Source organism: Haliotis asinina, chromosome 16 (assembly GCF_037392515.1).
Source record: "Haliotis asinina isolate JCU_RB_2024 chromosome 16, JCU_Hal_asi_v2, whole genome shotgun sequence".
Classification (NCBI taxonomy): domain Eukaryota; kingdom Metazoa; phylum Mollusca; class Gastropoda; order Lepetellida; family Haliotidae; genus Haliotis; species Haliotis asinina.
The window spans coordinates 7690894-7706588 of NC_090295.1; the positions used below are offsets into that span (position 1 = coordinate 7690894).

The 15695-nt window shown below is 42.7% G+C and overlaps 1 protein-coding gene across 1 annotated transcript; it reads right to left on the bottom strand.

Annotated features, from left to right (window-relative positions):
* Positions 1-234: 234 nt before the first annotated feature.
* LOC137268797 (uncharacterized) lies at positions 235-14160 on the bottom strand. Its single transcript, XM_067803366.1, has 7 exons — positions 13933-14160; positions 3264-3411; positions 2800-3135; positions 2080-2373; positions 1117-1284; positions 886-1032; positions 235-800 (listed from the first exon to the last, which is right to left on the bottom strand). Exons 1-7 carry the CDS (start codon positions 14158-14160, stop codon positions 235-237), a joined length of 1887 nt encoding a protein of 628 aa, XP_067659467.1.
* Between the last annotated feature and the right edge of the window lie 1535 nt (positions 14161-15695).

A 15695-nucleotide genomic window follows, 5' to 3' on the forward strand; every position in this document is an offset into this window, starting at 1 on the left:
ACCTTGGGGATGCATGAAGGTACCTAGGGGATACATGAAGGTACCTTGGGGATACATGAAGGTACCTTGGGGATACATGAAGGTACCTAGGGGATACATGAAGGTACCTGGGGTATACATGAAAGTACCTTGGGTATACATGAAGGTACCTTAGGGATACATTAAGGTACCTTAGGGATACATGAAGGTACCTGGGGTATACATGAAAGTACCTTGGGCATACATGAAGGTACCTTAGGGATACATGAAGGTACCTAAGGGATACATGAAGGCACCTTGGGGATACATGAAGGTACCTTGGGGATACATGAAGGTACCTGGGGGATACATGAAGGTACCTTGGGGATGCATGAAGGTACCTAGGGGATACATGAAGGTACCTTGGGGATACATGAAGGTGCCTTGGGGATACATGAAGGTACCTAGGGGATACATGAAGGTACCTTGGGGACACATGAAGGTACCTTGGGGATACATGAAGGTACCTAGGGGATACATGAAGGTACCTGGGGGATACATGAAGGTACGTTGGGGATACATGAAGGTACCTTCGGGATGTATGAAGGCTTCTTTGGTATACTTGAAGGCACCTTGGGGATGTATGAAGGCACCTGGGGTATACATGAAGTTACCTAGGGGATACATGAAGGTACCTGGGGGATATATGAAGGTACCTGGGGGATGCATGAAGGTACCTAGGGGATACATGAAGGTACCTGGGGGATACATGAAGGTACCTTGGGGATGTATGAAGGCACCTGCGGGATACAGGAAGGCACCTGGGGGATACATGAAGGCACCTGGGGGATACATCGAAGACACCTGGGGGATACATGAAGGCACCTTGGGGATTTATGAAGGCACCTGGGGTATACATGAAGGTACCTGGGGGATACATGAAGGTACCTGGGGGATATATGAAGGTACCTGGGGGATACATGAAGGTACCTGGGGGATACATGAAGGTACCTGGGGGATACATGAAGGCACCTTGGGAATGTATGAAGGCACCTGGGGTGTACATGAAGGCACCTTGGGGATACATGAAGGCTTCTTGGGGATACATGAAGGCACCTTGGGGATGTATGAAGGCTTCTTTGGTATACCTGAAGGCACCTTGGGGATGTATGAAGGCACCTGGGGTATACATGAAGGTACCTAGGGGATACATGAAGGTACCTGGGGGATATATGAAGGTACCTGGGGGATACATGAAGGTACCTGGGGGATACATGAAGGTACCTGGGGGATACATGAAGGCATCTTGGGGATGTATGAAGGCACCTGCGGGATACATGAAGGCATTTTGGGGATGTATGAAGGCTTCTTGGTGTACATGAAGGCATCTTGGGGATGTATGAAGGCATTTTGGGGATGTATGAAGGCTTCTTGGTGTACATGAAGGCATCTTGGGGATGTATGAAGGCACCTGCGGGATACATGAAGGCACCTGGGGGATACATGAAGGCACCTCGTGAAGGTCCCGGGGTAGAATAGGCCTTCAGCAACCCATGCTTGCCATAAAATGCGACTCAGCTTGTCGTAAGAGGCGACTAACGGGATCGGGTGCTCAGGCTCGCTGACTGGGTTGACACATGTCATCGGTTCCCAATTGCGCAGATCGATGCTCATGTTGTTGATGACTGGATTGTCTGGTCCAGACTCGATTATTTACAGACCGCCGCCATATACATGAAGGCACCTGGGGGATACATGAAGGTACCTGGGGTATACATGAAGGCTTCTTGGGGATACATGAAGGCACCTTGGGGATACATGAAGGTACCTTGGGGATACATGAAGGCTTCTTGGGGATACATGAAGGTACCTTGGGGATACATGAAGGTATCTTGGGATACGTGAAGGTACCTGGGGGATACATGAAGGTACCTTGGGGATACTTGGAGGTACCTGGGGGATACATGAAGGTACCTAGGGGATACATGAAGGTACGTTGGGGATACATGAAGGTACCTTGGGGATACATGAAGGCACCTTGGGGATACATGAAGGTACCTGGGGTATACATGAAGGCACCTGGGGTATACATGAAGGTACCTGGGGTATACATGAAGGTACCTTGGGGACGTATGAAGGCACCTGGGGTGTACATGAAGGCACCTTGGGGATACATGAAGGCTTCTTGGGGATACATGAAGGCACCTTGGGGATGTATGAAGGCTTCTTTGGTATACTTGAAGGCACCTTGGGGATGTATGAAGGCACCTGGGGTATACATGAAGGTACCTGGGGGATACATGAAGGTACCTGGGGGATATATGAAGGTACCTGGGGGATACATGAAGGTACCTAGGGGATACATGAAGGTACCTGGGGGATACATGAAGGCACCTGGGGGATACATGAAGGCACCTGGGGGATACATGAAGGCACTTTGGGGATGTATGAAGGCTTCTTGGTGTACATGAAGGCACCTTGGGGATGTATGAAGGCACCTGCGGGATACATGAAGGCACCTGGGGGATACATGAAGGCACCTCGTGAAGGTCCCGGGGTAGAATAGGCCTTCAGCAACCCATGCTTGCCATAAAATGCGACTCAGCTTGTCGTAAGAGGCGACTAACGGGATCGGGTGGTCAGGCTGGCTGACTTGGCTGACACATGTCATCGGTTCCCAATTGCGCAGATCGATGCTCATGTTGTTGATGACTGGACTGTCTGGTCCAGACTCGATTATTTACAGACCGCCGCCATATAGCTGTAATATTGCTGAGTGCGGCGTAAAACTAAACTCACTCACTCACTCATGAAGGCACCTTGGGGTATACATGAAGGCACCTTGGGGATACATGAAGGCACCTTGGGGATACATGAAGGCACCTTGGGGATGTATGAAGGCACCTGGGGTATACATGAAGGTACCTAGGGGATACATGAAGGCATCTGGGGTATACATGAAGGCACCTTGGGGATGTATGAAGGCACCTGGGGTATACATGAAGGCACCTTGGGGATACATGAAGGCACCTTGGGGATACATGAAGGCTTCTTGGGTATACATGAAGGTACCTTGGGGATGTATGAAGGCACCTGGGGTATACATGAAGGTACCTTGGGGATTTATGAAGGCACCTGGGGGATACATGAAGGCACCTTGGGTATACATGAAGGCATCTGGGGGATACATGAAGGCACTTTGGGGGTGTATGAAGGCACCTTGGGGATACATGAAGGTACCTTTGGGATGTAGGCACCTGGGGTATTCATGAAGGTACCTGGGGTATACATATACATGAAGGTACCTTGGGGATGTATGAAGGCACCTGGGGGATACATGAAGGTACCTTGGGTATACATGAAGGCACCTGGGGGATACATGAAGGCACCTGGGGGATACATGAAGGCACCTGGGGGATACATGAAGGCACCTGGGGGTATACATGAAGGCACCTGGGGGATACACGAAGGCACCTTGGATATACATCAAGGCACCTGGGGGATACATGAAGGTATCTTAGGGATGTATGAAGGCACCTTGGGGATACATGAAGGTACCTGGGCTCCTATGTCGAACCATACTATGATGCAGTCCTAACATATGCCTATTTGACATATATGCCTTTACTGTCTTAGTTAAACAGTTCAGTGTTCTGTTTGGTAGAGTCCTATTGGGAACGCAAACCCATGCTATGAGAGTAAGGCACCTAATCCCTGAGGCCAACACGGAATATCAGCGATTAAACCCCCTCGCTCATCGCGCCCCCTGATAGTCTTGATCACCTACTTTCTGTATCCCATACCGGGAAGCTGTATCAACCCAGTGCCGAGGCAGCAGGAGCCCAGCGCCTGGAGCGTTTATTATTGGTACAGTTTTTTAAATGTAGAAGACAAATCATGTCGACTCCGCCATGCTGATTATTTGCAAATAATTAATTTTACATTTCATGGGAAAATAATATTTGAAAACAATAAGATTTGACTGCGTGTGATATGTCCTTCTGAAACGGTGGATGTGGGAAACACATCCTTCTTGTTCACGATACATTTCCGTCCATCGGTGTGAACTCTTCCGTGTCAGCAAGCTGTAAATCTCGCCCATGAAACACGTCAGAAATAGCCACCAACAAGGAAAGTCGCTATACTCACAATTGGTACTTGACACTGATTGACTACCTTGCTATGCAACTTTGAAATACAGTCTGGACATATCCACACCTCCAAGAACGACAATATTTCTTTGTTTGAACATGATTTAGAAATTGATTAACGGGTCGGGTTCTGTGTACCAATAAATGCGGTAATTCGGTTCAACAGTAAAGATGTATTTTAAAATATTTCAAAACATTCTGCGTCGCCGTTATTTATTGAAACGGGTTTTTTAACCCTACAAATAATAGAAATATGTGAACATTGTTCTCTGCCAGGGCCACTTAAAGAGGATCAATAACACCATAAGGGCAGCCATGCCCGGTCAACCGTCAATTATTTATTATCGTTGGAAAGGTCCAAGCACTTTATGCGTTAACTGAATTTAGAATCGTCATCTCCCAGAAACGAACTTAATGTTGATAACTCACATTCACCACAATGTGACCGCTAAACAGCTGTCAAATATATAACTGTATTTTTCTTTTATGACATTCGTTCTGACTACATATATTTTTTTAGGTTTCACTGGTAACTGCTTGCTTGTTCACACACTTTTGACTCACATCGCGTAAAAGAGGCAACAAAATATGATGGAAATATGATAGACTAAAATTAGTCGCCATCCAACGAAAAAGTCTTTCCCGGGGTTAAATAGGGTTTCGTAAGTTAGTCTGATGCGCAGTTGCAACGCTCGGGACAGAGCCCCGTCTTAACGCTTCCACCATTGGAATTCCAATTGTATTACTGACGTTTTCTGTTTGCTTTTATTGCCGTCTCCTCAATTTATGCTAATAACTGGTCGCAACTTTGATCATGTCTTCACGTGTCTACTGAGGGGATTAATCAAAAACAGCCATTCACGGCGTGGAATTCGAAAGAGGGCAGCAGGTGGTGTATTGTGCCTAACTGGGATGTATGCCATGAAAAGGGAATAACAACCATTATTATTGTACTGATTTACAACGTCTAGATAAGAGGTAGTATCACACAATCAACAACGTGTGGATTGTGGTTAGTTTTGTAGGATCAACATAAACAGTCACGGGGTTTTATTCCCCCTTGATTGACGGTTGAGTTGTGATGGAGAGTATACAGTATGACGCCATGCATAACCCGTCCCATGAAACACAGTAAGCTAAACCAGCTATTCCTACTACGTATATAGCTAGTCATACATCCAGTAACTAGTTACAATGTCCATAGAGGCCACACATAATGCACTGAAATGGAATAATCTATACTTGAGAAAAATAGTGATGACTTTGGAATATATATATACTCGTATCTGTGTGTGTGAGAGAGAGGAACACTGAATACACAAAGTATAACAGAAAACATAATATTACAGGAAATTTCTGGTTTCTTTGACCATTTCAACCACAGTGAGACCGCCAAAACAAGGGGCAGGTGGTTTTAAAGATTGTAAATTTTGTTAAACAAAACACTCCAAATATCTACTTTTGAAAGGGTAATTGGATAAAGTTATTACACGTACCAGCCTATCGTTTAAGAAAGAAATGTTACAATATGGTGCTTTTGTTTGATAGAAATGAACACATAAAATGTGATATCAAACAATTGTTACTTTCTACTGAATTTGGAGATATTTGGCATAACCATGAAATTGGAATATATCCATAATTAATCAAATCATTGACTCAAAACTAAAATATTATGTATTTCAAACATGACTAGGAAATATATCCATTTCAAGCACATAAAAATGCAATTACACTTTCAGATCTTGCAACCGAATCACGAAATTCAACACCAAGTCATATATTATGGGAAACGTAATGGGAAATTCATCTGTACTGACAACGTATTGACGCAAACTGGTTTACCAAAATGGCACAAAGACATTACCCGATTCAATATACCTGTATGAAATCACGACGTAAGCTGTATACAAAACTAAATTCACATCGATTATGTGTGTTAGAGTGAGACTAAATGATGGTATATTTACTGAAACATTTGCTGAACCATAGCTGTGCACTACAAGGATATGACGTATGAAAATCGAAGACGAATCGTGTATTGTAAACTCTGTAAGCAAAATACAAAGCTTTTAAATATTAGTTGCTACTCCCCCAAATCACTTAAGGATTCCCACACGTGGAATGTTTAAGAACAGACGGAAACTGAGCTATCCTTCAGAGAGTAGTCCTTATCTGCATACCGTCATCCATTACGGAACTGTACTCCGTCCCTGCTGGGTACACTGCGTCGCTGGCGGTCTTAATCCGTCACTTGATAGACTTCCTGCACTACTAAGCACCACAATACAGAAGGAAGTGGAAGCCTTCTCTATATGCACTGGTAAAATATCGTAAAATAAATCTAAGTATTACAAGGTGCACTGGCCAACGTCAGCATTAGAAATGTGCAGCTACAGAAATACCCGTGTTCCAGTATTAGCTACCCTGCAACACTACAGCGCGGTATGTGATGGTATGCCGTACTAAATGTAATCATTCATAGTTCTGTTTATGACCCTATATTAACAGCAAAACGCACTACAGTACTAGGGGTAATCATTCATGGTACCATGTGTGATCCTTCATTAGCTATACTGTCACATTTTATCAGTCAGTGTGATCCTTCGTTAGCTGCCCTGACACACTATAATACTAACTGTGATCCTTCATTTTCTACTCTCTGAAACTAAAGGACCAAGTGTGATGATTAATTAGTTAAACTGTGACACTACAGTACTAAGTGCCATCATCCATTAGATACACTGACACACTACAATGCTAAGTGTGATCCTTTGTTAGCTACACTGATACACTGCAGTACTTAGTGTGATCTTTCATTAGCTAAATTGTGACTCTATAATACTGAGTGTGATCCTTCATTAGGGTGCAACCTATCACACCTCCTTACCACAGTACAATACCATCAGTAGTTACAATACCCTACAACACTTTCCCACCTCTATACAGAAAGTACACCATCACTAGTTATACTACCCTATCGCATCTCCTCACCACAGTACAGAGAGAAAGCCATCACTGGTTATACTACCCCGTCACATCTCTTCACCACGGTACAGAGAGAAAGCCATCACTGGTTATACTACCCCGTCACATCTCCTCACCACGGTACAGAGAGTAAGTCATCACAGGTTATACTATCCCGTCACATCTCCTCACCACAGTACAGAGAGTAAGCCATCACGGGTTATACTACCCTATCACACCACCTCACCAAAGAGTAGTCCTTCATTAATTTTATGCCCTTCTATAGCATGTCTATTCTGGTTTGTTTACTTTTTTACGAAGTTATGATTTTCCCGTTTTTTCAATTACCGTTTGAATGTCCACAAATAATATTCTGGAGTTTCATATTTGGGGAGACCCCGTCTGTAGCTCCTTCCTGTCATTTTTCAAAAACGTGATCAATCACGATTAAGTAACACAGTACTGTTGTTATATGGTCGAGAAGAAGCCTAATCAAATAAGACAGATATTATCCGTGTTCAAAAATGCTTAATGTAGAAAAATCTATCTTAAGTCTGTTCTCAATGCTGCACATAACGCCTTCTCGAAAGCACCGGCTGAAATACGTTCGCCATGATTAAAATCTGACACTCAGCCAACTTCAAAGGGAGGTAATCCGAGCAATCCTCATACTTCAGATTCGATAATTGAAAATGAGCAAACTTGATGCAATAGGGACATGAGCAGTTATCCGTGAGATTTGCTTTTATATTATTGTTAGATAATTATTGTGGGACCAGGAGATGGTTCTGTAAGCCTCTTTCACCTACTGAACCCTAACGAGTGAGGGATGAGAGAGATAAAGATGGTATAGCAACAATGAGCGGGGAAACCATATAAACAGGATCTGTCTTCGAAATATGATCAAGATTTTTATCATATGTCCTCCTGTAACTATTCCGTCCAAACCATGAACATGCCTACCTTTTCTGTTCACAGCGGAGACAGCAGCATGTTAATGGCGCCTTTGCTTATTATATTACATCTCCCAGTATGTCCAGTGATGGTCCATGACATATCGTCACTTAACTGTACACATGGGGCTAATCTTACTGAGAGACATTATAAGCAAGCATCTAGCTTGTTATACATGGTTCATTCGGTTGGGAGAAACAAAACAAACAGCTCACAGTATTGCTGCACAAGCTGATGTCAAAGCGGAAATGCAGGTGTTAACCATATGACGTTAGAAGATGACCACATTCATTTTAATTTAAAAATACTCATTACCACTGTTCTGTTTGTTACTGTTTTGTGGTTGTTGCTTGTTTGACTTTCTTTCTTAGGTTTTGGGGGATAGTGTGAGTTTTGCAATGGTATGGCAAGGATGGTATGTCTTGCTAATTTGTGAAATTTAGCCAAGAGATATTGCTTGCAGTCCCATCAAGAGATGGAGTATCGGGAACAACACTTGGCACTTTGTTAACAAATGTTCCATTCATATTCCTTATTGTCTTTAGGAGGTCTCGACGTGTTAGTAGAAACAGAGAGGCGTCAATGCAGACCCATCTGAAGTAAGTGTTCGTATTGAAGGTACTGGTATTGAGTGTGTATGTGTCAATGTGTGTGTGTGTGAGAGGGGAGGGGGGTTATACTTATTTATTATATTATAAACTACAGGGTTAGAGTACGTTGCATATGTCACCATTTAGCAGATTAACAAAGTCTAATAAACTGTTTCACTCAAGGATAACAGCGCATGGCCACAGTATATGACAAATGCAGACAGATGTGTGAGGTGTTTCCTCACAGTCTAACTGAATCTCATTTTCTGGTCAGAAAACATAGTGCATCTTTCGATTAATAACTGTTTGAAGATAAGGGGTACTTTATACAGGCTTCAACCACAAACACATGGTGATTCAATACTGGAGATAGTCGTAATGGAACGATCCAAGTTCTATTTCCGAAAGTTTCACATTTATGTTCTTCAATGCAGATGGTGGACTGAGAAAATGCTTTGATCAAAATTATCATAAACATTCCTTATCTTTGGAAAATCTGTGCTAGACAGCCTTCTAACCAATTATCGTCATTACTGTAACATACTGTTCCCTTTAATGACAACGATCACTGGCGAGACTTGGTAGCCGCAGCACATCGAAGAAAAGCTCCACCAATAACTGTACAAGCATAACCTATTAAGACCTCAGTTGTCACCACAGTCCACTCCAGTGATATCTGCTCTCACAATCACCGTCCAGCCCGCAGGGAAATTCCACACAGGTGTGCACAAGCTGCGTTTATTGTTGAGAGTCACGAAGCCTACAGAGTAGCGTTGACTAGATTACGCATTCCCGTGGCCACCCAGCCCCACTTAACCTTTCCGTTGACATCTTCCCTCAACCCACATTCATTCCCACCGTACCGGGCCATGCACTCGATCGGGGAGCTAAGTTCTCCAACTTGATAGATAGTCTAACATCCAACCTAAAATACCAGAATCGTTTCTCGTCATGTCAGTCATCGGATTGTCTGATCCAGACCCGGTCCTTTGCAGGTAACACGACTGCAAAACACACACAAACATCACCACCACATCACACATACACACACACAAGCACGCGCGAGCGCGCACACACACCGAATCTGATCGTACACTCTCTCTCTTCTCTCTCTCCCTCTCTCTCTCTCCCTCTCTCCCCCTATCTCTCTCGCTCTCTCCACTCCGTTCTCTTTGAGCCATTTCACATTATATCACATTGATGCTCATACTTTTAAGCTTAATTTACTTTCATTTTTTTTTGTTTGCTTTGTGTGAGAGTGAACTCCTGTTCGTGCCGGTAGCATTTTTAAACATTTTGCTTGCGTAAAAAATGAAGCATTTCAATGTTGTAACGAAAATTAAAATTATGAATGCAATGCTCGTTTGTTTGACTGCGAATTAATAACGTGGAGCACGCATCCATGAACTAACGCCAAATCTCGTTTGTATTCATGCCGGGAACCTGTAGCCTAACAAAATGCTGATTTAATTACATCCGACTTATCAGCTCCATACAGGGTCATCTCCAGTGAGCGTCTGTATCGTGGTAGACAGGATAAGCATAAGTGATGACATTATTCAAGTTGGTGGAGCGAGGAGTTAAGATTAAGCGGAGCTATTCCTTAGTAATGTAGACAACACTTCGTTATATTCTCCAACAGAAGATTAACCTGTAGTGATTGGATTATCTTTTCGCCTGAGAGATGGTGTTTAAAAGTCTGACTTTATATCATATTAAATGACGTGAGATTCACGTTAATAGGGAGTAGTTAGGGCCAAGAGACCGTTATCCCTCGCGTCTTCGAGCCTGCTACAGATGCAGACATCACTGACAGCAACTAGCCATTGGGGAACACTCATGTCCATGCAAGTCAGTTAAAACCGAAATATAATATCATCATTACACCATGAGATAATAATAGCAGGTCTATTCAGTAAAAGTTGTAGCAGTATCGCCGTTTTTTGGTTTGCAGTTAATATGTCAATAGAAAGCTTTATTTGGCTATGTTGCAGTATACTTTGTTGGAGGACGAGTTATACAAGAACTCAATAGTCTATCCCGAACATATATCACCTACTGTTGACATGTTCGATATCTCTCCAGTACAGCATCGACGGAACACATCCTATATATATAGCATACAGTTGTCTAACATCAAATGAATATTTTGCTATATATGAATATTTTATTCTGACTTATCATGATACAAGCCAACACAAACTGCCACGTTACTGGAATCTGCTTGTGAACAGTATGGCAGTATGTTGTCGTGTTTTAGTTGGAATTGTGCTTTGTTGTTTGTTGTTTAACGACATTCAAGTAAATATCGCTGCGATCTGTCTGGACCACACACGTGATCAACATCATGAACATCGATCAGCGCAATTTGGATGTGATGACACGTGCCTACCGGGGTCAGCGAGCATGATCCCGTTACTCGCCTCATACGACAAGAATAGGTTGTTGAAGAACTATTCTGACCTAATTGTTCATTATGTTTTATTATGTACCACAGTGTGGCCGGTATTCAGACAGAGCACAGGCCATATGAATGTTTTACATTACCCCGGGAAACCCATTCTCTTCCCACAGTGGTTACTTGTCACATCTTCCTACGTAACCTCTGTTCTAATACGACCCTTTCGTGGTGCGAGTGTTGAAGACACGTGATTGGAGAGAATCAGATTTAGTAGTGCAATCAGCGACCTTGTTTCAAAAGTGATCGTTCGCAAGATCACGGTTACTTCCGGATGCATCGTGAAAAACAGAACCTCTTCCAGATCGCAATACTCAAATGTTTCTTCTAGACAGAACTCAGTCATCTCATATTTGTTTCTCCGCATTGTTTGAATCTGTCAAGTTGAATGTAGGTCGATGTAACACGTGTTCGGATTGGAAAGAAAAAAGGGAGATAAATCTGCTGCCATTTTTTGCCGCTAGGGTATTTTATGAGAACCGCGAAATGTGGCCGTATTAGAACAGAGGTTCGTAGGAAGATATGACAAGTAACCTCTGTGGGAAGAGAATGCGGGAAACTAAGATCCTGACAAAACCTGTTCTACACTCACTACTTCATACATTATTCAGCGCAAGAAGAAAAAAGATTAATTTACGCAGAAGTATTTCATATTGCAACTAAAACGTACTGAGGATTTGATATGTGATGTGTGCGCGCCTGTGTCACATGCGTGCTACATGCCTTCTCAACGCCTTCAAGGGAAATGAAGTTTTAGGCAGTAGTGCTTAACCTTATATTTACACTTTTAACTGAGTTTAGTGATAACGTCAACATCATGGCCATGCAGGGAGAGTATACACTATCGCCTGGATACATCTACCTAAATACAGCCCGAATATAGTCTTTAGTTTTTTCACTGACACATTGCACGGATTATTTATAGTTCGTTTAACACTGGGACGGTAAAGTGCGTGTTTCACAGAAACACTAATTAGTATCATCATATCTAACTGATACGATAGCATCTCAAAATGTCCATATTTTCAAATATATTGACACATGAAAAATGTAGACACATTTTGAACTTCAGTCGTAAAAAAGCAACATTAGAAGGCCTGTTGTTACGTGGCATATTACTGAGAGACGACACTGACGGTGTCTGTTTGTTCCAAGGGAGGGCACAATATGTTGTGGTAATTCTCAAACATTGTTAGACCACTTCAAAGATGGCATGCAATATAGCCCATTCACTCCTTCTAACGGGAGATAGGCTAAGAGGAAATTAATGTAGCGAGTGCCGGTTTGCTGAAAGGTTATGATGGAAACTACATTTATCCCTGCGAATATGAGACTTCTTTATACATTGTGCAGCATGCTTTTGATCGTAAGAAGACGCATTCGTGTTTACTTTCATCGAAAAGTAGCATTCCCTTCGCCAGTTGTGTGAATGAAGGGCAGCTTGTCATGTTACACGTTGTGTGGGTATCAAGTGAATTGGATTAATTAACGATATTAGTATACACATCGGTTTCCTTTGTGGTCAGATCTCTGCTAGTACTGTCGAAATGTTTTTTAAAAAGTAAACGGTGGAAGGCACAGCGTTTTATTTCACCAAAAGTGAGTTAATGAAGAAATAATTTAAGTTTGTTCAGTGGTCATGAGTGGTGTAATGCAATATAGTATTGCTCTTAACTATGAACGTCTAAGCTAGGGAACACAGCAAGTAAGCAATATTTGATTTTGTTCAGCAAGGAAGTTTCCAACATTAGTGGCTCTTATTCATTTTAACTTTCATCAAACTTCTGGCATGGAAGAAGATGTTGATTGAGAGAAATGATAGAATGTTGGCCAAGATCAATCAGATCTGGGGAGCGTGTTTTTTGATGAACACAATGATGTTAGATTATTATGACATAACGCAAAACCCGAGTTTTATCAAATGACCAAGTACTGTTCAAATCTTTGATCTTTCAGCAAAGCTTTCTAGAATGAAGATTTGCAAGCACGACAAAACGAAGATCTAGAACCAACTTGAGAGGTGCTTCACCTATTTGCATCTAATTCACGTTAAGTTAGATCGCTTTTTGACGTGGCCAAATGACGCAACACTGCACAGCATATTGCGGCACCACAGATTATACAGCTTTGCAGTACGCTGTAGGTATGTAAAATGATCAGAATGACGAACCTTGATCAAGTGTAGTAAACGTGACTGAATGGGTATAGTTTAACATCGATATCCTGGAATATCATTATCCAAATTTTAGCCAATTTTAAGAATTGCTCTGATATGTGATTTTTAGGTTTACGCATCCGATTAAAAATAACCATGAAAAGTATCCTGTAAAAGTATTTATTAAAAACGAAGTGCACACCATTCCTTTTACCCGTAATTTATATTGTAAATTGAAGTGAAAGAATTTTCAGGGTACGTGTAACTCGCGGTGAATGATATTAGAATGTGCAGAGAACGATAAACTATCTCAGTACAAACCTGTTGCCACTGATAGTGCAGCTACTCCTAGCATCCTGACCCAATGTTTACACCATAAATATTTAAAACGCGTGTAATTACGTCCATTGTGCTTCTGGTCTACACTTGAAGAAGGACACCTACATACATAAACCATCTCATCCTGTCCTGCTACTTAAAGAGTTCACTTCGTGATATAGTTTATTATATAGATTACATAATCTGATATATCCCTCAAAATGAATGCCATATGTATCCCAAAAAGGAGATGAATAGGCGAGAAGTCTGTTGCGATAATGTTCTATCTTCAAACATGTATAACTCGTCCACAGAGCTTTCAGTGCATGTAAGTTTACACCAGTTTAGAAGCAGGTAATGTCTCTACAACCAGGTGGATACTTTTAGATGGCGGAGACGCTGAGCTCGATTGCGACGACGCAGCCCGACCACAACGTCGGGCTTTCTGACTTTCAGACCAATCTCTTTCAGTCTGTTCCGTACAGTTTGACCGGGTATCCTCTGAAGACCAGGTACCCGTGGCAGTACGACCAAGCAACTGTAGTACCTGGATGTACCGATCGCAGGCTGCAGTGGTAACTCGAGGTCAGCCTGTGCGGGGACGGTCATTAAATTTATTATACCTGTTTGTTTGCAACGAGCCGCAAGTCATGGTATTTTGCTCATTCAGACGCACACTCAGACGTCTTGCAACAGAAGATTGGTAATTTTCAGGTAAAATCGACTTTTAACTTGTGCATTTGTGCAAAATCATATTATCAACATACATATGTTAACGATTGTTTGAACACAATAGGTTATTAACAGATTTTTAAAAATACAAATCCCATATGCGTTTCGTGTGTGTGTGAGAGAGAGAGAGAGTGTGTGTGTGTGTGTGTGTGAGTGAGTTTGTGTGTGTGAGAGTTTGGAAGAAGTCATATTGTCACTACAGTGAGAGGAATTTGCCTCCACAAAACACAATAAATCGCAATGTAAACATATTTTATCCAAAGCATTGGTGAGCATTCACGGCATTAGATGACCGACCTCCTCCGAGGAAAGCTCAAGGATCAGGCAATCGCTAGGTCATTGGATGCAGCCATACACTGACAGTGTGGTGTCTTCTTTTGGAACCGTTTTGGGGGTGCGTGGTTCGAAGCCGTCGGTCTTGAGATCATTACTGGTAGACTTCAGCTACGGGGACGATAACCAGACTGTATTCCTATAAACGTCGTCATATGTGACAAGCTCTGTCTCACAATTACCACAGGAACCTTTTCCAAAACGATGAATAGAGGTATGGTTCTGACGCAAGCACTTCCTAGGACTGCACTGAATAGGAATAATTGGCCGCTGATTGTTTTGGATTATATTTCTTTTGTGTCCAGAGCATACTTGGCATACCAAAGTACATGTAATCACCGATACGTTTGGCGAAGGGGAAAAAGGTTTAATATATGTGCCGTATTGAATGATGTGAAACAGGTTCAAAACACAATCAGATTTTCCAAATCCGTTGTGGTTTCTGTGTAAAGTTTTCTACTGTCCAGCTCAAAAAGAAACAGTTACATTGCAGAGACTCTGTGTAGATACTCTCTCTGGGTAAAATGCCCTATGTAATTTATGTGGGACATGTGGTTTAGGTAAGTCGGGTGAGCAAGGCGGGTCACGTGGACCAGAGAGGTCAGATGAGCCAGATGAATTAGGTGGGTCTGGTGAATCAGATGGTGAAGGTGGTCCAGGAGAGTCAGGAAGATTGGAACAGCCATGTTGTCCTGGAGAGATAAGTAGGTTGGAAGGGTCGAGTGGGACAGATGGGTCAGGTGAATCAGATGGTGAAGGTGGTCCAGGAGAGTCAGGTAGGTTGGAAAGGTTGGATGGCTCCGATGGCCCAGATGGGTCAGATGGTTTAGGTGAGTGGGCAAGGTGGTCCAGGTGAGTCAGGTAGGTTGGAAAGGTCGGATGGACCGGATGGCCCAGATTGGTCAACAGTAGGTTGGAAAGGTCGGATGGCCAGATGGTTTAGGTGAATGGTCAGTGTGGTCCAGGAGAGTCGGTTTGGACTGGTCAGGTGGTCCAGGTAGGACAGATGGATCAGTTTGGTAAAGGTTGGAGTCAGGTTGGATGAAAGGGTGACGCGGTTCTGTTGGGACAGATGGTCA

Coding starts and splice junctions, on each gene's coding strand:
- LOC137268797 (XM_067803366.1), bottom strand. CDS start 14,160: ATGACCGTCCCCGCACAGGCTGACCTCGAGTTACCACTGCAGCCTGCG. Junction 3,136..3,263: donor TGCCTTCATACATCCCCAAG/GTACCTTCATGT, acceptor TGTATCCCCCAG/ATGCCTTCATGTATACCCAA. Junction 801..885: donor TACCTTCATGTATCCCCCAG/GTACCTTCATGT, acceptor TGTATCCCCCAG/GTGCCTTCATGTATCCCCCA.